The sequence below is a fragment of the Cavia porcellus genome, unplaced genomic scaffold (assembly GCF_034190915.1).
Source record: "Cavia porcellus strain 051 isolate PalLab524CR breed Dunkin Hartley unplaced genomic scaffold, mCavPor4.1 scaffold_7, whole genome shotgun sequence".
NCBI lineage: Eukaryota > Metazoa > Chordata > Mammalia > Rodentia > Caviidae > Cavia > Cavia porcellus.
Genome location: NW_026947490.1, coordinates 24,380,799 through 24,402,246, shown reverse-complemented (window position 1 = coordinate 24,402,246; position 21,448 = coordinate 24,380,799). Strand labels below are relative to the sequence as shown.

General features: G+C 41.4%; 1 protein-coding gene and 1 pseudogene across 1 annotated transcript in view; one reads left to right on the top strand and one right to left on the bottom strand.

Annotated features, from left to right (window-relative positions):
* Arhgap35 (Rho GTPase activating protein 35) overlaps positions 1 to 21,448 on the bottom strand; it is a 119,932-nt gene that overhangs the window by 59,672 nt on the left and 38,812 nt on the right. The window contains exon 2 of the mRNA XM_003464605.5: positions 2,530 to 6,414. Within this exon, the coding sequence (XP_003464653.2) occupies positions 2,530 to 6,216 (3,687 nt within the window). The 5' untranslated portion in view covers positions 6,217 to 6,414. The remainder of the gene's footprint in view (positions 1 to 2,529; positions 6,415 to 21,448) is intronic.
* LOC111755403 (small nucleolar RNA SNORA40) lies at positions 11,946 to 12,068 on the top strand (annotated as a pseudogene).

Genomic DNA, 21,448 nt, shown 5'->3' with positions numbered 1-21,448 from the left:
AGGGCTTTTCCCCTCGTTCAGATACTGTATTGCTTTGTCATGCCAATAAAATCAAAGGTCAACTCTCTCATGAAGGGGCCGGCTTGGCATTCTCTGCTCTGATTCTATGCTGCAGCAATGTTAGTAGAGGTTTGCTCTGGTGGCAAGGACTTTCCTGTTCTGCCCTGGGATGACAAAGCAGCTACATTCATTCCAAAGTACCATTCTCCAAGGCAGAAAAACGATTTTACCTTCTACTCACTCTTGCCAAAGGATACTCCTAAACTGACTCCTGACACATGGAATGCACTGACAGGAGCATGGATACTTTCTAGGCGCCAAGAGCCACTGTGCTCACCACGTCTGCACCAAGCCTGTACCACCGGAGAGCCGGTGAAAGCTTGACTTATTAAGAATGTGTTTTAAAAGCATCATTTGCACCAAGTATTAAAAAGTGTCACCAGAAGGCAGGATAAAAAACAGTTTTACAGTAATTTAGTGCACTATTATGACACTTCCTTAATTCCCAGGTGTGCAAACACCCCCACAAATTAGAAGGCTGGCAGCATTCAGATATGCTGCTCTGGCATCAGTGTTCACTGGGAGTGGAGGTAGAAGAGACAAAAGCCAAATGTACAAAAAAATGTTAGGATTTCAGTATTACTAAATAGGGGCACTTTGGGAACATACCAGGAGGCTGCTTTCTACTTCCTAAGTAAGAACTGCTTTTGATCTGCTTCCCATTGACCTCTGGAGAACAAAATACTGGAGGCAGACAAAGAGCTCCAGTGGAAAAACAACCACAGGGAAATCAAATGGGAGAAGAATGCACAGATATTTATTAATATTTATCAGGTGGGGCCAGCACACACAAGACATTGCCCCTCCCATCTCGACACTGCACAGGTAGGAAACTGACTGCACATTACAGGAAGCACAGGTGGATAAAATTCCTTGGGAGACACTGAGCCAGCCTCTCATGTTGTACATCACAAAAGAACTGTGAGCTCTCAAGACAGGCAGGAATGCAAACCTTCTGATCTGTTATATCTTGAAACAGTGTAAGTTTTTGAAAATTTTTCTTTCCAAAAGTCCCTGTAATACCTTAAACAAGTGACTTTGTTCTCTGCTGTTTTGTGAGAAGGTGAACAAAACAAAACAAAACAACTTGCAAGACAAGGAAACTATTCTGTATATTAAAATGCTCGTCAAGGGTTATTGTATTTTTACTGCAGTCTTTCACTAAGATGTCTTTTGGTGGGGGGGAACCACAGTATATTCTCCGACTCTAAATGGGGAGGGGGGTTTAAACTGGAAATAATTTTTCTAACTCAGAGCTCAAGCCCAAAAAGACAAGGTGCTACCTAGAGATCTCTGCCCTGCAAACTGCAAACTACAATTCCACACAAGAGAAGTCCTTGGCCCCTGCATGTGGGATGGCAGCCTCTGTAGCTGGCAGAGCAGGTCTGATGTGTATAATGCACTGTTGACTTCTTTCCTTTGCCTCCTACCCCACTTGTGATCCTGAAAGAAAATCTGAGGCTCTAAAAGCAAAAACTCACCAAAGAATATTAATAATGGAAGTAGATGACATTCCTAATTTACAAATGTGAGACAGACAAGTTTAGAAGTCTTACTGTCAAGATTCTTTTTCATCTGTGCACCAGAAAACCTTTCACTGTTTGTGTGGGCAAATAACTACCCAATCTCTCACTAATCTAAAATACAGTCACCTTTGCAAATCAAGGGAAGGAGTACTGAAGATATATATGGATGACAAATATGTTTCACATCAAGAGACTGGGACATGCAATGTTGCATTCTGGTGTGTAAGTGAAGAAAGAGCAAGCCAGGAAGGATAAGGGAAGGGGAAAAAATAATCGAGTTATATCCTGTACAGACACAAATTCCCTGTGATGAATGTAATCACTTATGTCAATCTAAAATGTACCAAGAAGCTCTAAAACAAAAAAAGGGCAAGCAGATTGCTTGACTACCTGTCAGAATGCTGACAAGTTCTGTGCTACCTGGTAATCTGGATAGTTAATCACTGTTTTAGAGGAAGACAACTCAGACTGTGTAGTCAAGGTCCTAGTTGAGAGCTGCCAGTACTAATTATCTGAGGCCCGGCAAACTTTTTTTTTTTCCTGTCTTTTTGAGACTGGGTTTCGCTATGCAGTTCAGGCTGGCCTTGAACTTGCAGCAATTCTCCTGTCTCAGCCTCCTGAGTGCTAGAATTACAGGTGTGCACAACAAAGCTCAGCCACTGCTAACTTTTTAATGGTGAATCTAAGAATAAATTTTCTCCCTCTTCCTCTATTTTCTCCTTCTCTCTTACACACACACACACAGAGCAGGCTTGTTTGACCAGAATAAAATGCTCTTGAAAAGTCATTATCACTCAGCTCTCACTAAGACACTACATAAACTAGTGGTGCGGAACCTATGACGTCCATGCCACACTGGACTATCCGTATCCCTGACAGCTCTAAAAGGTTCACCATCACTGGTATAGCTATTTCAATGATTTATTCTAAATTGGTGCCTTACCTTAGTGTTCCTCCTTAGACTCCGAAGAATATTCCTCCTCCTTGGGTCTTCATCTGTTTCGTATGGAATGACAGCATTATCCCCTTTGTAACCCTGGGATGCTTGATCCTCCTCTTTCTTCCGTATAGGCCCGAGCTCATCGTCACTCCCCACACTGAAGCTGGTTCGGTAACTAGCAAACCGCCCCAGCCGACTGCATCTCGTCCTGTACAGCACTGGCTTGCTCACCATAGACACCTTGCGGCCTCGCTCTAGAGAACTGGTATCCATTTCACTGTCGGAGCCATTGCCACTGCCATTGGACTGAGCTTTGTTGATATTCCGAATGGTGATGATCTTGCCTTGGGTGCTATCATGGGGCACAGAGTATATGTTTTCCTCTTCATTCCTTGGCTTCACTACAGCATCCATTGGTTCAGCATAGTCAGAAGGGTCGAACCCATCCTGAGGCAGCCAGGGGCTAGAAGACACAGACTTCCTCTGGCCATCCCTATGCCCTTGGTCTAGGTACGACAGATCTCCCTTTGTAATGTCAAAATGGACAGGAGGCTTTGGTTTGACTGGTGGAGGTACTTTGTTGTTCAGTTTACTCTCAAAATTGCTCATGGAGGACAGCTCATCCTTTCCCTCCAGTTCCATAGAGAGCTTGGAATGGTCTTTGGACAGAGAGGGCAGTGATGTGTCTTCTCCAAACAGGGTGTAAGATGGGGGCTCAATATCCTCTTCTGAATCCTGCAGGTTGGAGTTGCAGAGTGGAGACCCTGCCCGGGGGGAGTTAAACACCTCCTCAGTGGTGCTACAGGCCTCAGCAACATTATCATACATATGAGTGGCCTCAATTATGTTCTTTTTCTCCACCACATCTTTAAAAAATGGGTGAAAGATCTCAAGTTTATGCTGAGGTTGGCTGCAGGGGATGCTTGTGAACCTTCCATCGATTTCTTGAGCAATCTCTTCCCCTTCCATCAGCTGTTCCCGACTTAAGTCATTGTCCAGGACATCTATAGAGCCAGAGCCATCAGTAAGTGCTACAAGCTGGATGGGGATAATATCCTGCACTTCACAAAGAAAGGCACGTAACATAGCCAAGGAGGCCTTACGTTTGGTTGAATAAAAAACAATGTACCCATGGACCAATCGGCTCTTTCTGATACTAAATGAAGAATGGTATGAAAGAATAGACAGTTCAATCCGTTTCTTGTGTATTCCAATGGGAAGTTCAAGTAAAACAGAGTTGTTGCTTCCACAATGGGAAGATTTACAAGTTTGGGACTGAAGAACAGGAAAGAGTACATCATCTGAACTAAAAGGATCCCCACACATCAGACACATAACGATTCGCAGATCCACATCAGCCAAGTCTTTGATACTAGCAGTAGAACTGACTAGATTTAAGTTACGCTTAGAGTCTAGAAGTCCCTTCAAAACCTGACTGATTTGCTTCTCATTAATGTTGCGTCCATAGCCAATGCCAGCAGAGGCGGGGTCAAGAAAGACACACTGAAGTTTACTGGCAATTTGCTGACCTTGCTGTATTAAGCTATGCAGGGTCTCTCCACTGGTGTCTCCTCTCTTGTTAACCAAAATTAACGTCAGGGGAAGGTGAACTAAATGATTATCCCGCCTGCCCAGTGTGGATTCCCTGCTCTTCTCTATACTTTCCACTACATAGGAGAGTGACTCCTTTGAATTGTAAAGGCAGAGGCAGCCATGGGGTTGAAAGGTTGGTGTCTGGAAAGAGTTCACAGGAAGTCTAACATTCCCTTCTATTGGCCTCAGGGAAAGCTCATACATTTTACCATCTATCACATACTTGTCATCATTTGTACAAAGAGCTCGAATCTCATTGGCTAGCTCTCTGGCAAGGCCATCTTTGCCCAAGATAACCAAGTTGATCCTATCAATGTTGGGGTCAGAGAGTGAATTTTTCTGATTCCGGTCAGATGGTCGGATAAACCGAGAACTAATCAAGTGCTCAATCTTAGCATCCACACAAGCTGGGCAGCTGGGGCATGTCTCCTTTGTTGGATGGTAAACAAAATGAATGTGCTTCAGAATGAGGGCATCACGCTCTGCTTGGAGCTTCTGTAATGCTTTAAATCGCTGCTCCTCTCCCAGAACATCCTGAATGACACCCATCTTCTCTTTGCTGGGCTTAGCATCCAGCTCTAACTCATAAAACAGTTCTGAGTATTCCAAAAGTAACTCCTGAAATTCTTCCTTTGCTTTGTCTATAATTTGCTTTTGGTGTTTGCCATAAATATCCATGTATACAGATTCTTCCAACCACTGATAGAAATCTTCATTCATAATAAAACTACGGGCCTCTTCCCAAGGCTTTCCAGGTGTTATGAAAGGCGAGGTCTCCAGGTTTTCTTTGAATGCCCTTCTCATCTCTGCTCTCTTCCTCTCGTTCCTTAACTTCTCTAAGTGGGCCTCGTACAGCTGTTCTGCAGGGACAGTATCCATCAAGTCAAAGGGAATCCGTTCATTTTCCATGTTGTCAATGTGGCTGGTGGCATCCCAGGGTGTCTCTTCAAGCACAACAAACCACTTCAGGAATTCTGGCTTGATCTCTAAGAGTTTTTTGGCTTTTATGCAGCTTAGATGGTCTATTTCATCCAGATTAGGTATAAGAGCTTCGAAAGCTAATGGCAGGGCTGCCAGGTACAGCTTTCTCCTGCGCTCAATATGTTCGTGCTTGAGGCGGTGGATGTGCTGTAGAAACAGCTTCTTAGCTTTCTGAGTCCCTTCCAGGTAGACATAGTCCTGGTACTCTGGGGAGGCCTGCATCTTTCGGCTGACACTCAGCCAATTCTCATTGTGGTTTTTCACAATTCGACTCACCAGCCACTCGTACTTGTCTTTTGCTGTAGCTATCTGCTGACTCTGCTGCTTGAGAGCTTCAAAGTAAGGAATGATTTTAGTCTTTCCCCGACTTTTATCAATGAGTTGCACTAAGGTGCTGAAAGCCAAGTCCACATTTACATTGGATCTCGCAGAGGTCTCTACAACTTGGACGTTCTTTTTGCTTAAGGCAAAAGTATGTGCATCTCTAATGTACCGCTCAACACCCTCATCGCACTTGGTCAGGACTACCACTATGGGCTTTTTTGTTTTTGCAAGCTGATTGTAGAGATTGGAGACAAACTTGAGTTGGTCATCAAAGTTCCTATTCATGCCCCTGCTTACATCAATACCAAGAAGAAAACCATCTATCAGCAGCTTTCCGTCTGGCATTTGTTTCTGCTCAAAGTCCTGCTCCAGTCCCAGCTGGTCAGTGCAAAAGTACATGAGTTTTTCAGCTGATGCAAGTTTAGTTGCAGCAGCTCTCTTAATGTAGGGCTGCAGGGCCGTGCTTCGATGAGGTTGGAAAGTCTGATCATCAATAAATTCAGTCTGTTCCACAATGTGCATCTTACATTCCACACAGTCCTCCAGGGAGCGGCTAACTTCTCCCCAGTAGAGAAAGTGGTCATTATTGACCACACGCCCGCCGAAGTCACTGGTGCTGAGGACAGAGGTATGATCCAAGTGAAACTCATCAGCACTGGGGCGCACGAAGCGGTTGCAAAGACAAGATTTCCCAATGCCACACTGGCCTTTCTCCTTCTCGGTCCCAGACAATCCCACCACACTGATGTTGTAGGTGGGAATGCGGACATCTTGCTTTCTTGCCATCATCATCGTAGACACATCCTGCCACAGTCAACCACTTCCGAGATCAGATTAGTGTTTTCCAGTGGAGTAGAGGGGCTTCTTGACATCACCAGTGGAGGCTGGTTGCCCACAGAGTGAAAGTATCAGGTCCCATAGTGCTCACTCACTACTCTGAGGTCAGTTTTTACTGCTTCTCATTTATTGCCAAAGAGCCAACATTTTTTCCTAAACGAAGAAGAAAACAAGAAAACACATCAGCATTTTGGAACCCAATTTTAAACCATGAACTATAACAAAAATCATTGAACTCGACAAATATTTAGTAAATATCTAATGTAGCAGGCCTTATGCTAGGTGAAGATATGAAGGAATAAGACTGACATCTATGTGCTCTCAAAGAGGTATAGTCAGACTGCTGTCAGAATATATAAACAAGGAATGTGCTAAATGCGAAAGCAAGACTGTGAGGACTCCTCAGAAAAATGGCTAATTCCAGGGCCAGCACAAGGTGAATACAAGCTCATCCAGGAACATCTTGTGCAAGAAAAAAAACAACAGGGCATCTCATAAGCACAGGGATGGATGCTACTTTGAAGGGATTCTTACTGGCCAAATCTGAGACAATTTGAATACCAAAGTAATTAAATAATAAATTGTAACAAACTGCAAAAAACTGGCACATGAGTGGATTCAAATGAATCAGGCAAAAAATCAAGACCAGATGCTAAATCTAGGCGGAAAACCTTGGTGAGAAGCAGGATATTCACAGTATATTCAGATATCTCCTGACATATTAATTAGCTGCAAGGCAATGAGGAAGGAAAAACGACAATAGATAAACAAGCAATTACAGTAGAGAAAGAAGCCAACACTTTGGGAAAATAAGTTAAAATCACTGAAAAGAGAAACAGAGATAATCACAGACTTTTGGATGTGGTACCCTCCCCAAAATACCTCACTAGGCAGTAATATGCTTTAGAAGGAACAATATGAACCAATCAAATGCAAAACACAAACAAGTAACAAATTTGATGGAAAATACTTTTTTCTAAAAAAGGGGAGGATATTATGGCTTTTAAAAAAGTATATTAATAAAATGAATGGTTACATAAATATTCCAGATAAGAGGCTAAAAAGATTTTATATCTAAATGTAAACAGATCACACACACGTGCACACATATACATATCTGAAAGGTAAAATGGCAATCTACAGAATAAAGGACTACAACTCATAAAAGGGATTAATACAGAATATATAAATCTTAAAATTCAACAACAAACTTAGTTCACAAATGGACAGCTGGGCATGGTGGCCTACGCTTATAATCCAAGTACTCTGGAAGGCTGAGGCAAGAGGATGGTAAGTTTGAGCCGGGCAACTCGGTGACTTATTGAGACTCTGTTTCAAAATATAAAATGTAACTTGGTGTGACAGGCCTGGCTTCAATCCCCTGTACAATGAAAAAGAGAGGTGAGGCCAAAGAAAATAACTTGATTAGTCATTTCTCCAAAGAAGACCAAGAAATGGTCAACGAGTATATGATATTCAACATGGACAAAACCAATAAAAAAATTACCAGAGAGAATGTAAATTCAAGTCCTTTTATGATGTTGGCAGGAACTTAAAATAGTGTACCAGCTATTGTAAACAGTACGGCAGTTTCTCAGCAAGTTGCAGGAATTACAACATGACCCAGTGACTTTTCTCCTGGGTATGTACCTAAAAGAACTCAAAACAGGGTCTTGAAGAGATATCTGTGTATCTACACTCACAATATCATTAGTCACAACCAAACCATGGAAACAAGGCCCATGTCTGTCCACTGACGGGTGAAAAGATATGGAAAACATGGTACATACATACAGGGGAATATGATTCAGGAAGGAAATTCTGACATGTGCTACAAGTGAACTCTGAATAATTATGTTAAGTAAAATAAGACAAATAAAAAAAGATAAATATGATTCCTCATATATTATATGAGGTACATAAGAGTAGTCTGAGACAGCAAACAAAATGGCGGCTGCCAATACTAGATGAAGAGAGAATAGAGAGGTATTGTTTAATGGGCATAGAGTTTTAATTTTACAAAACTGAAGAGTCTTACAGACAAATGGTAGTGACTGCTCGCACAACGTTAAGAATGTATAAATTCCACTCAACTACACAGGAAAAAATGGCTGAGCTGGTAATTTTATGTATATGTATTTTACCCAATTTCACAAAAGAAAAAGTAACATAGGGAAGATAAACCAGGGAAAAAGTTATCACGTAAATTTATGAAGTTGTCAAAAATAAAAAAATGTATGAAGTTGTCAACTAATAGAAGGGACTATCTCTACTTTTAGGAAGTATATACTTAAGTATTTTGGAGAAAAGGATGATAATGTATGTAAGTAGGCCAGGAAAAAAGATATATTAAGAAAGGGTAACAAAAGAGAGGAAAAGAAAGTGCTCTAAACTATATAACTGCATGTATATTTAAGTGTATAAGATAGAAAATGATATCACAGAGTTTTATTGGATCATTGAACAGAACTGTTTGCAGTATCATTGATGGAATGTCCACTCTACAAGCTTTAATTTTGTGACTTGAACAATTATTTTTAAGATGGCAATATGTAATCCATTAACTAGTGATTTCCTACTGTTCATTTTTTTCTTCTGTAAATCTGTATAACTTGTACCCTTTCACTTTTTTTTTCTTTTCTCCTTAAATTAAAAAAAAAAAAAAAAAGGGTAAGAATACAAATGACTGCCAGGGATTTAGCTCAGTGGCACAGTGCCAGCCTGGTAAGCATGAGATCATGAGTTTGATCCCTAGTACAAAAAAGAAAAGACTACAACTGAATCAAATGTTAATAATAGTCACACAAGGGTAAAGTGTATAGCGCATTACTTTGTTTTCTATTGTCGTGATGCTCTATAAGTTTATAATTATTTCTAAATTTAAAAAAAATTGTCTCACTTTGTAGTTCAGGCTGGCCTTAAACTTGTGGCAAACTTCCTGCCTCAGTCTCCTGAGTGCTGGGATTACAGCTGTGCACCACCACACCCAGCTTAAAAAAATTCTTAAAGGTATAAATATGAGGTAGTTTTCCTGACAAGCATGGAAGCCCTTGAGGATAAAGCTACTGCTTCTAGTTCACTGCTGTATCTTCCTCATTCTGGCACAGTGGTTGCACAATTTCAAAAGGAATAAATAATGGAGTGACTATGAAGCATATGAAAGGTGCCCAAGTCCAGGCTTCAACAATGGAGAAGTTCCAGGCTAGCTGATACCTGGAAAAATGCAGTGCACTTTAAGACAGAAGCATGCCCAAAGGCCCTTCTCTCCCCAGAAAACTCAGGAGCAACTGGCGGGAACTAGCTAGAGTCAGGGACGTGTGGAGAGAAGATGGGCTAGATGCATGAGCAAATACACAAGAGCTGAGTTAAGCCATTTTAAAGCCAAGAACAAGGCTGAAAAGTGACACCCTAAAGGACCTACAGTTGTAACAGCTATAGTAATGTGTTATTAACTTCATGTTATGTCTTACAAATTCTTCAGCGACTTTCCAGCTGAAATAAGGAGCTAGCCTGGATGCCTCAATATATGTGGTCTTCTGGCCGGCAGGATTTAGCTATTGCACAGCTGTTTCTTACACACTGAGACGAAGTCTCCTGAGACAACCATGAAGAGGAGAACAGAAAATTGACAGCAATTTTCTTTTGACTCTCATTTCTATGTGGTAGGAACCTATGTTTCTACAACCCTGATATGTTCATGTGTGCCCAGATCACAACAGTGCCACCAGAAGTCAGACCACCATGTGTTCATCTGACTGACAGACAGGGGCAATGAATGGGAAAGCACAGCTATCCCCTGCAATAATGACCTTTCGCAGTCACAGAACTGTTGTAAAATGTCTTCCTCCTACAATGTGGGAAGTTAAACCTTCTAAGGAAACAAAATGTGGTACATAAAAATTGATCATTTCAAAAAGGACATCTCATGCCAGGCATGGTGGCATAACGCCTATAATCCCAGCACTCAGGCTGAGGCAGGAGCATGGCTACCTGGGCTACAAAGTGAGTTCAAGCCAGCCTGTGCTACATACATAGTGAAACTCTGTCTCAAAAAGGGGAAAAAAATTTAAAAATAGAGCAGGGGATATAGCTCCTGACACAGCACCTGCTTGGCAAGCACAAGGTCCTGAGTTCAATTCCTAGTACGAAAAACAAATAAGAAAAAATTTTTAAAGTAAAAATAAAAAAACCTTAAAAAAAAAAAACTTTAAAAACAAATCTCAATGATGTGGTCCATAACCTCCAGATGATGATGTGTTCCTGAGGAAGCCACATTCCAGATTTCACAGGAACAGGCAGGCAGAGCACCCATGGATGACAAAAAGCAAACCTGCCCCACCCTCCTCCCATCACCAACTGTATCTCTGGGTGACTGCTTACATAAACAAAATTATAAGCCGCTTGTGAACACCTATGGCTTGTTTACATACATCCTCAGAAATATCTAAACAGCAAGATTTGTACAAAATCGAAGTGCTTTGGCACATTATCTGCATATATTTGTATAATTTTGTTTCAATCCACAAGGATACACTTAGGTCTGGCAGAGTCTCAGGACTGCTGACGAAGGTTTAAGGAAGTCAAGGTTACTCACCTAAGAACTCTCCTCCACCCACAGCTCACCAGGAATGGGCAGGTCTCAAGGTTACCCTTTGGACCAATCTTACAGTACAACTTAGCAATACCAGTCCTACTTGAATTGACTGCCACCTGTAGCTGGCATATTATCCATTGTCTATGTCTCAACTATTCTCTGCAAAGTGGGTCTATCTATCTATACTTTCTCAGAAATTCTAGACCAAAAAAAAAAAGGCAAAACTATTGACTATTGACTATTTTGAAATAAACTAAAATACATTATTCTTCACATTGTTTAATTACCTTGCTTTCAATGGCATGATAGTCTCAATCTGAAAGATGTTAAGAAAAAAAGCAACAGTCATTCTGAAAAATGTTCCAATGATATTTTTAACCAATGCTGAAACAATCTACATCTCAAAAACGAGAATTAGCTGGCATGGAAGTGGTTAATTTTTGGACACTTGGTAACTTTCCACTTGTTAGAAATCTAGTAAGTTCCTTGGTGTAAGCATCCTCTTCTAAGCTTTGATGTCTGGATAATGCAGTTTTACTAGTTCCTCAATTGGACTGAATTACATGGTAAACAAAGACTGTCATAAATAAAAGAGTCTCAAACACTTAGTTTAAAGGAAATAACTTTAAGTGCCTGGTCACATACACATTCAACTCTTCTAAAAGATATGCAAAAAAAAAAAAAAGGTAAGTCACTAAATTTAATGATTTGACGGGCACAAAGGAAGAGAAAATAGAAGCCCATGTCCAAGCTTTATAATATCTTTAGAGTTGAAGTCTGGCACTTAATATTCTTAGTAAGCAACTGAGAGAGTTGAACAGTGAAATCTGAAAATTCATTCTAACAATTTTCCAATACTAATCCTTTTAAAACTGAAGAGTTACAACAGAGGGAAAAATTTCTCTTAAAACAGTTAACTCAGTTGGGTGTGGTGATGCACACCTGCAATCCCAGCACTCAGGAGGCTGAAGCACAAGGAGCCCTGCAAGTTACAGGCCAGCCTGGCGTACACAGTGAGTTCAAGGCTGGTCTGAACTACATAGGAAGACCCTGTCTTTAAAAAAAAGAAAGAAAGAAAGAACGTTAACTCAGCACTTTGTGCTTTTAAGTTGTAGACAAAGACTCACAGATAACTGCTAAACATAAATTCTCTTTTGCAATCCAGAGCTCATGATTCAGTATGAGTTTGGATACATATAAGGCATGTGATACCTAGGACAGTTTAAACTAATGAGGGTACTAAGAACCATTAAGATTGGTTCCAAGATTAAAGAGCTGATAATTAAAAAGCACAGGTCCTGAGACAAATCTCAATTATATTGATTTAGTATTCCAATTTTCATGTTCTAACACATGAAGACAGATTTTTTTCCTTCTGCAGTTAAAGGTGTCTGTCTGTCTGTCTCTCTCTCTCTCTCTCTCTGATTTTTCTATTTTTTTGGCACTGGGAATCAAACTCCAGACCTTGTGCTTGCCAAGTACTATACTGCTGACCGTATATCCCTGGCCTATAGATACATCTTAATATGAGTGTTTGGGTCTTGTTCATTTAAATGTAGTAAGTGGGTATTATCAGACTAAACCTTCGCAGGTTTCACTTAAAATATAAATAAATGCAGGGAGCAGTGGTACACACCTGCAATCCCAGGCTCAGGAGGCTGAGGCTGAGGGATGGCAAATTCAAGCCCAGCTCTGGTGATTTAGCAAAAATAAAGAGAGAGAGACACACACACACACAGAGAGACAGAGACAGAGATGAGTGGAATACATAATTCAGTACTCTCCCTGGATTCAATCCCCAGTATAAAACTACAGTAATTCTTTGTATCTTTGAGTGTTACAGAGATATTCATATTAGAAAAAGAAAAATACAGAACATAGCAGTTTCACATTTGATGCCATGAGTCAACTACTTGAGAGGAAAATACTTCAGGATATAGTGATACCTCAGCTGTCAAACGGCTTCAAGCTTCAATTTACCACTACTCAAACAGCAGTTGAAAAAAAAATCTGCTTGGTGTTTGTAACTTTGCACAACAGTCAAACCAAAAATTCAACTTGAAAAAACCAGTCATGCGATAGTGGTGACATCTCAGCACCGTGTTCCCCCAAACAACACAAAGTGCTTGTCAGTGTGTTAAAACATTCATCACTGAGTGCTTTTATTGGGGGGAGCTTTATTTGACTAAACTATCATAACCATGGCTCCAAAGTTACTACCAGCAGTAGTTAGCTAAGAGAAAAACTCTGAGAACCAGTTAAAAGTCCTGGGAAAATAAATTTATAAGAGTAATTTTTGGGCCTCAGAGCCCATTATTTGGTTTTCCATTATTTCTTATGGAAAAAATACGTTCAGTTCTCAGACATTTTGGTGTCTGAAAAAGAATTTGGTAGCCGGGCATGGCAGAGCATGCCTGTAATCCCAGCACTTGGGAGGCTGAGGCAAGAAGATTGTTGGGAGCGCGAGTCCAGCCTAGGCTACAAAGTGAGCCCCAGGCCAGCCTGAACTGCATAATGATACTCTGTCTCGAAAAGCCAAAAAAAGAAAAAAAGAAAATGAAATGAGTTTGACAACTGAGGTATCACTCTATTTTCAATTCTTTATCACAAATATATGCTATAATAAAACAATGCAAACATCTGTAGCTTTTTAGAGCTTGTCACCAGGCACCCAGAACTGTCTGTGATTTGTTTAACTATGACTCCTGTGCCCCATCAAAGCACAACTGCTGAAAGGTAGAAGGAGGCTTTGTTTTCTTTTAATACCTCCACAAAAGACCCAGAGTTAAGAAGATAGCACACATTTCCCAGAAGCGCCACTCTGATCTCAGGATTACTGACTGCTTAAATTCATTCTGCCACAGCTCTCTCAGGCACACCTGGGAGTGTATACCATCCTTCTCTCCCAAGGAGGACATTCCTGGGCTCTGTGGTGTAGGTTGCCCCCTTAAGACACAAAGGTTTTCACCATTATCCATAAATCAGTGGGTACAGCGAACAACTTCTAAAATCACGATCACATTTGCAACACCATCAACTAATATACTACCAGGAAATCAATTCATAGGGACAACAAAGAAAATGAAATACTTATACCACAATTTTCCTTAATCCTCCAAAAGGAAAGAAACAGAAATATATGCTGTAACTATCAGAATGAAGAAAGCATTCCCCAAACTGCCTTAATATGCAACATCTTACAAAGTTAAGAATTAACATGAGCAGTTGGTAAAATGCTTGCATCAAGCAATACATCACAAGGCTCACTTGCGGGGAGGGGCCTAGAGAACAGATCTATGGGGAATCCTTTCCTGCAAGACAGAAGCCACAAAAGCTTTCCAGTTTACCTTCCAAACAGATCACGCTATACAGGCTCTAGTAGAGTACGCAGTACTAAATTGGATGCAATGGAACACTTGGAAACTTGAAGCAGGAAGACTGAGCTCAAGACCCTATGAGCAGCGGCTGGGGATTTAGCTCAGTGTCTTAAGCGCCTGCTTTGCAAGTGCATGGTGGTGACTTCGATCACCAGTACCAAAAAAAAAAAAAGACCCTAACTCAGTTCTCTCCCCCACAATTCTCTGGACTATGAATGTAAACTTTTTTTTAAATGCAATGCTTCTGTTTTCATATGAATAAACATTAAGTTTTCTGGCTTTTCTTTCCTCTGGAGTACAGATAAATTAGAGACAAAATGGTGAAAGCAGAGCCTAAGGTCCTTAGTCACTAATTTTTTTGTCTTTTTTTTTTTAAATTGGTACAGGGCATCAAACTCACGACCACACACTTGCAAGGCAGGCGCTTATGCCACTGAGCTAAATCCCCAGCCCCTGTCACTCACTTATTAATCTAGATGAATTGAGAGAAACTTCAAGCTGGTGCTAATGCAAAAAACGGTATGTCAGAACATTCAATCTGCTGAGGCACAACAGCCACTTTCATTTTCTGTGAGTCAGATTTCTGCTACAATCTGAAGCAAAATCCTTAATTTTACTCATCTGTCACAAGGAGTGTCTTATGAATGACATCAAACTCAACAAACAACATGGCCCCCAAGACGGGACAACAGAAAGGTCCCACTTGAAGTCCCCAGTTACACAGAAGCTAGCTTCTTTTCTCTTCTACAGGAACAGTCATTTGTGTACTGCTCTCTAAGCTTTACAACTAAAGAGTACAACTGTCCATCTACCAAACCAAATATTTATTTATAGAGCAAAGAAAAAGGGATGAAACAGAAGAGCACTGTCTTTGCTGATAAAGATCTTAAGAGTTTACCTGAGAAAATTACTTATAAAAATAACTAAACTTAAAACAAAATTAAACTTTCCAGCACTTAGGAAGGCTGAGGCAGGAGGACTGCTGCAAATTTGAGGCCAGGTTGGGCTACAAAGTGAGTTCAAGGCCAGCCTAAACTGCATAGGGAAACCCTGTCCCAAAAAGACAAAAACAGACAAAACTCTTAACCATTATTTACTGCAAACATATATTAACGATTTACAAATAAGTAACAAAACCACCTGACAATCAATAGATGATACAGACTATTTCCCAGGGCCCAGAGAAAGGAAGAAGAGATCACTCAGAACTGGGATAGTTGGGGAAGGAGCAAGAACAGAAGTAAAATGTGACTGGTATTTAAAAGATGGGCCAAGTTTAGAGAGGTGGTACATATATTCTAAAAATGGAAAGGGAGTAGGGGTGGTGGCACACACCTATCATTCCAGTACTTAGGAGGCTAAGGCAGGACTGCCTCCAGTTCAAAGCCAGTATGGGCTACACAGCAAGTTCAAGGTCAACCTATATCACAAAGGGAGATCCTGTTTAAAAAATGAAAAACAAGGCAAAACAAAAAAATCAACTCCAGAGCCAGGTGTGATGGCTTGTGCCTATAATCCCTGCACTTGGGAGCTGAGGCAAGAGGATTGCTATGAGCTCAAGGGCAGTCTGGGCTACAAAGCAAATTCAAGGCCAGTCTGAACTACCTAGCAAAGCCCTGTGTCAAAAGGACAAAACAAAACAAAACCTCCAACCAGGCATGGTGGCACACACCTTTAATTCCAGCATTTGGGAGGCTGAAGCAGGACTGCCACAAATTCAAAGCCACCCTGAGCTCAAGACCACCCTAAACCACACAGCGACCCTGCCTATAATCAATGTCCATTTGAGTTTCTTGGCAGTCATATTTCTATCATTCAATCCCATGCTAATTAAAATAAAATTTGCAATGTGTTTGTATGTGGAAAATGATGAATTTACAAAAAAAGAAGCAAGCAAATGACATTTTGACCAGAAGTACTGTTAGCTGCACTCATCAGTACAAGCTACCTACACCTAATCCCAACCATTGGTAATGGAAAGATTTCCTCACACCACAAAATCTAAACTATCCCTTGGGCTCTAAGTACAGAAGATCTCTAAAATGGTCACCACCCGGATCTTCAGAAAGACTGATGTGTCTTGAAATGTGTTATCTGACACAACAGATGCGCTGTTCTTTGACCGGGTAGATCAGTCACCTCATACTACATTCTCTGCAAACTCAGTGCATGGTTCATTCCAAAAAGCCCAACATGGAAAACATAAGGAATCAAAAAATTTCCAAGGACTGATAACTTAGATGTCTATTTAACAATCTAGCCTTTTTGTTTGGCCTAGTTTTTGTTTGTTTTGCAGTACTGGGAATTAAACCCAGGGCTTCACACATGCTAGGCAAATCCTCTACTGCTATACTACATGCCCTGCCCTTTTTACTTTGAGACAGGGCCTCAGTAAATCATTTAGGGTGGCCTTGAGCTTGTGATTCTCCTTCCTCTGCCTCAAGTCGCTGCTGATTACAGGCATGCCCCACCATGCTCAGCCCAAAATTAATTTTTTAAAGAGCAGCTACAAATATTCTGACATTCCATTCATAATTTTTACAAATATTCTCTGGCCCTCTTGATTCATTTTTTCCCCAAGTTCTGCTGAATTCAAATAGGAAAACAATCATGTTGCTATCTGACCATGGTAGCCAGCCCTCACTAAACACAGCAAGCCCATTTTATACCCTGATATTATTCTCATGCTTTGAGGCATGCAAAACTCTTCAAATTGGTCCTAAAAAATCAAAAATTCCACGAGGATTACCATGATTTGGGGCTGGGGATTTAGCTGAGTGATGCAGTGCCTGCTTGGCAAGTCTGAGGCCCTGAGTTCAATTCCCAGTATCCCCAAAATCCAATGACTAAAGGGACCACTTTTAACAAAAACACTTGTTTTTTCTCAGCAGCATTCCACCAGGTGGCTATAAAATTCTAATCACGTTATCTACTAAAGCATAAGGCAAATACAAAGGCCCAATTAAAAGTGAAAAATCATTCTTACAGATGCAGTGTAATTTCTTTGAGTTATCTATTATGATACTGGGAAATATATTTTTGGTCTATGCTTGCTTCCTGGCTTACATCTAAAATCTTGGGAATCTTCTAAATAGTGTGCTGGGCTGGTTTTGTGGCTAAGTACTAGTGTTAGCCTAGCATTCTTGAGGCACAAGGCTGATACAGGGTAATCAGTGTTCATTTGTATGCTAATGAGCTGATTGGGACCAGAAGACCTCAGGCAGCTTCAGGATACGGATTACTCAACTAAAACCAAGGCAGGATTACAGAGGGTTGTGATTTTCAGCTCCATGCTCCACCCTATGAGAGGAAAGATGAACTGAAGGTTAAGCTGATCACCCATGGCCAATCTTTAATCAATCATACCTATGTCATTTAAATCTCAAAAGGACAAGGTTCAGTGAACTTTCAGATAGCTAAATATGTGGAGATTCCTGGAAGATGATGCATCCAGAGACACCCAGGGAAGCTTGTGCCCATTCCATGTATCTTGCCTTATGCATCCTTTCATCTGTATCTTCCTTCCTTCTTTTTCTTTCCCTTTCTTCCCCCTACCCTCCAAACCGGAGGTTGAACCCAAGGCCTTTGTACTGAGCTGCAGTTCCAATCTCATTTTTATTCTGGAATCAAACTTGCAATCCTCCTGCCTCAGCCTCCTAATATGCAGGAATTACAAGTGTGTAATGTGTTACTGCACCCAGATACATCTTTTGTAATGTCCTTTAGGATAAACGAGTACACAATTCCCTGAGTCCTGTCAGCCATTCTAGCAAATTCACTAAACTCATGATTTGTAGCTAGTCTGCTAGAAACAACTAAAACAACCTGGCATGGGACTGAGCCTTTAAACTGTAGGATTTAATTTCACCTCTACGTTTTTGTCATCAGAGCTAAATTTAACCAGAGGACATCTGGTTGGTGTCCACTGCACAAATGCCTGCTTGGTGTCGGGGTCAGGGTAGGGAGTGGGTTGAACCACTGCACTTCTGATGCCTAGAGGTGTGCTGTGAGTGTAATGCAAGAAACAGTCTGTTTATTCTGATATCCTCAGAACTGGAGTCACAGCTGAGATAAGCTGCAATGGCCCAAGCTCAGGAAAATGTGGTTGGAGAAGAAAGAAACAAAAGAATGGAAGTGAGAACTGTGACTTCTGGGTGGCCATGTGGTCACTCATAGTGCAAAGCAGCAGCTGTGCTGTACTCACTTGCGGAAAGACTTAACGTTATTTAGTAAGTTAGCCAAACATACATGGAAACAAAAATTACAAACGAAAAAACTGAAATACTCCCTTGGTTATTGCTCTCTGTAACAGTTAAAATGAAAGCAGAAGATAACACTGGGTCAGACTTCAGTGCTAGACCAATCTTGCATTCCAACCTGTCTGAGCTTTGGCCACAAGCCTCAAACCACCTCCCACGGGAAAAATTATTCAAGGACAACAGGAAATACCTCCAAGAACTCTAGTTACCAAGAAGGTAGTGAAAGTGGCAGGAGTAGAAAACCAAGAGGGGAGAGTGTGCAGATCAGTATCACAGCTTCCTGCAGTGCCTTTCCTGAAGTGGATTCTGGGAGTGATGAATGAATCAAGGGCAATTCTCTTGTGTGCGAATGCAGCACAGTGGATGGAAGACACAGAACTCAGCATTCCCTATGGACAGATGCCAGGTGGCTGTACAAGATCCAGACACACGGGAGGTCATTCCCAAGAGCACAGTCACCTGCTGGACTGTTCACCCTGAAAGGGCTGCCTGCTTCCACTCCTCCATGGCAAGTGTTTCTTTTTTTTTTTTTTTTTTTTTTTGGTACCAGGGCTCAAACTCACAACCTTGCGCTTGCAAGGCAGGCTCTTATGCCACTGAGCTAAATCCTCAGCCCCTTCTCCATGTCAGGTGGAAGGAATGTCCCAGATGAAGCAGTTGGTGAACTCCATGTAGGTGGCATGGAACTGGCTGCTATGATCAGTGGATATCTACCTGCTGATACTTTTTGTACCAGGTTATGGCAAATACTATGACAAAACGGGTGGCTCCTTTAACATAGGACCCAATCTACTAGGTAACCTTACTGCTGCAAAATCAAAAACCAGTTCAAAAAGCCTTATCTGATTTGCTGGCTTAATGCCCTCTCAGAGATCGTACAGGTCCTGATAAATACACTATATGAATTAACAAGAGAACAATGAAAGGCAGAGGGAAAAGTCAATAGACTCACCCAAGAAGGCAAAAAAAATTTAAATATTATTAGAAAATAAAGTAAGAAAAACTTTTATGAGGTAAACTAAAAATGGAGAATTATGAGAACAAAAGTCTAAATATAATACTTTAAGGCTGGATGTGTTAGCATATGCCTGTCATCCCAGCACTTGGGAGGTTGAAGCAGGAGGATCGCTTCAAGTTTGAAGCCAGCCAGGGCTACATAGTGATGCCATCTCAAAAAAGAAAAAGCAAAACAATAAAAAATAAACAATGCAATACAATGGAATATTATGAAAGGCAGAGTAGACCCAGAGGTATCCCTGTTGGTCACTTAACATTAAGAAGTTACAGGCAAGTTTGTGATAAGTGCCCTTGTTAGAAGCTTTAAAATTCAGAATGCAGATATTATATTGAGGAATCTGGTATGAAATTGCCTGGAGCAATAGGGAAGTTAGGGTAAAGATGAACGGGAATTGAGATAAAAGATTAGAGAATATTGGCTAAAACTCTCCATCTCCAATCGTAGGTCCCAAAGTCTCATGTATACAAGCAGAAAAACTGGTCAGTGTGGTGAGGAGAAATTCCTGGGACTCCTCAATGTGGGAGTCCCATGCACTGTGGTACCAAGCTCCACTGGGGAAGCCTGGTGAGGGCTACAACTAGACTGAGAACAGAAGTGTGAAGGTGGACTGGACTATAAGAACTGGGGTAGATGCTGGAGCCGGCACCAGGTAAAAAGGCTGTATCTCCTGTACAGGGCTATAGTAAAGATAGGTAAAACAGAGATAGATATTGATATAGATTTTTTTTTTTTGTACCAGGTATTAAATTCAGGACCTTGTGCTTGCCAGGATGATGCTTGTGCCACTAAACTATATTCCCTGCTGTACAGGGATATTTTATGGAACTGGACAAGATTACTGATAAGGAACATTATTTCATTAAAATCTATCCATTAGGGTCAGGGGTTTAGCTCAGCAGCATAAGTGCCTACTTGGCATAAACGTGTGGTTGTGAGTTCAATTCTCCAGGATCAAAAATCAAATCAAATCAAATCTATCCATTAGATCATAGTGGGTGCCACCATTAAGAATGTATGGGTAGATGGAAGTAAGAGTTTATAGGCGAGCTGATACTTATTTACATAGGTATGTATAAATCTCTACTTTGCAAAGCTTGATATTAAATCTGGGATCCTGTGCACACTAGTCAAGTGCTCTGCTGCCGAACCAGAGCCCAGCTCCACAAGCTGCTTCCTGTGAAGTGACTGAGCTGCTCTGACCTCACTGCAGGATTGGACAGACACTGTATCTCCCTGGGAAAGCTCTCCCCAACCTAGCAAGCACGTAAGCAGAAGGTGTGGACAGCCACCCTTCTGGCAGTGTTAATTGGACGTGGCATGAGCATGGAACTGCTCACACACTCCAGCCCACGGTGTGGAGGAGTGGATGCTGGCAGGGCCCATTTCTGTGCAGCATCCCAGCCGGACCCTCAGCTGGTGCCCGAGAGGCTGCAGGCTAGAGAATTTCCACTCGGGGACACTCATACCTTGCTGCAGGGCGAAGGCTGAAGCTGTCCCTATGCGCAAAGGACCCAAAGTAATCTTGAAACCTGAGAAAACCGTGACGTCTTAGGTGAGGCACCCGTGGGACGCAGCGTGCCGCAGTTCCAGAGTGGGATGGCGCCTGTTTACACGGGCCTGCTGGGTTCTCAGACACCTGGACAGTGCCTTACCACAGCTCTGAGCAACACGGCCACCCGCTGTATTGATGGTATTTCCTTAGGGAACGGATAACGTCCTGCTTAGGATGCTGCTGCGCTGATCCAAAAATATAAACCAGATCAGCAGGCTCAACTGCACAGTGAAGAACTCAACAGAAACACGCATTTCTGTCAATTGCTAAAAACGGGTCAGCATAGTTTCAAATCCAATGGCATCAGAGGGCCAGTGTTTGGGTTTTGACTGACTCGTGGATAGTGTGGCCAACTGAGTGTTTACTCCTGGATTCTCAGATCTTTTT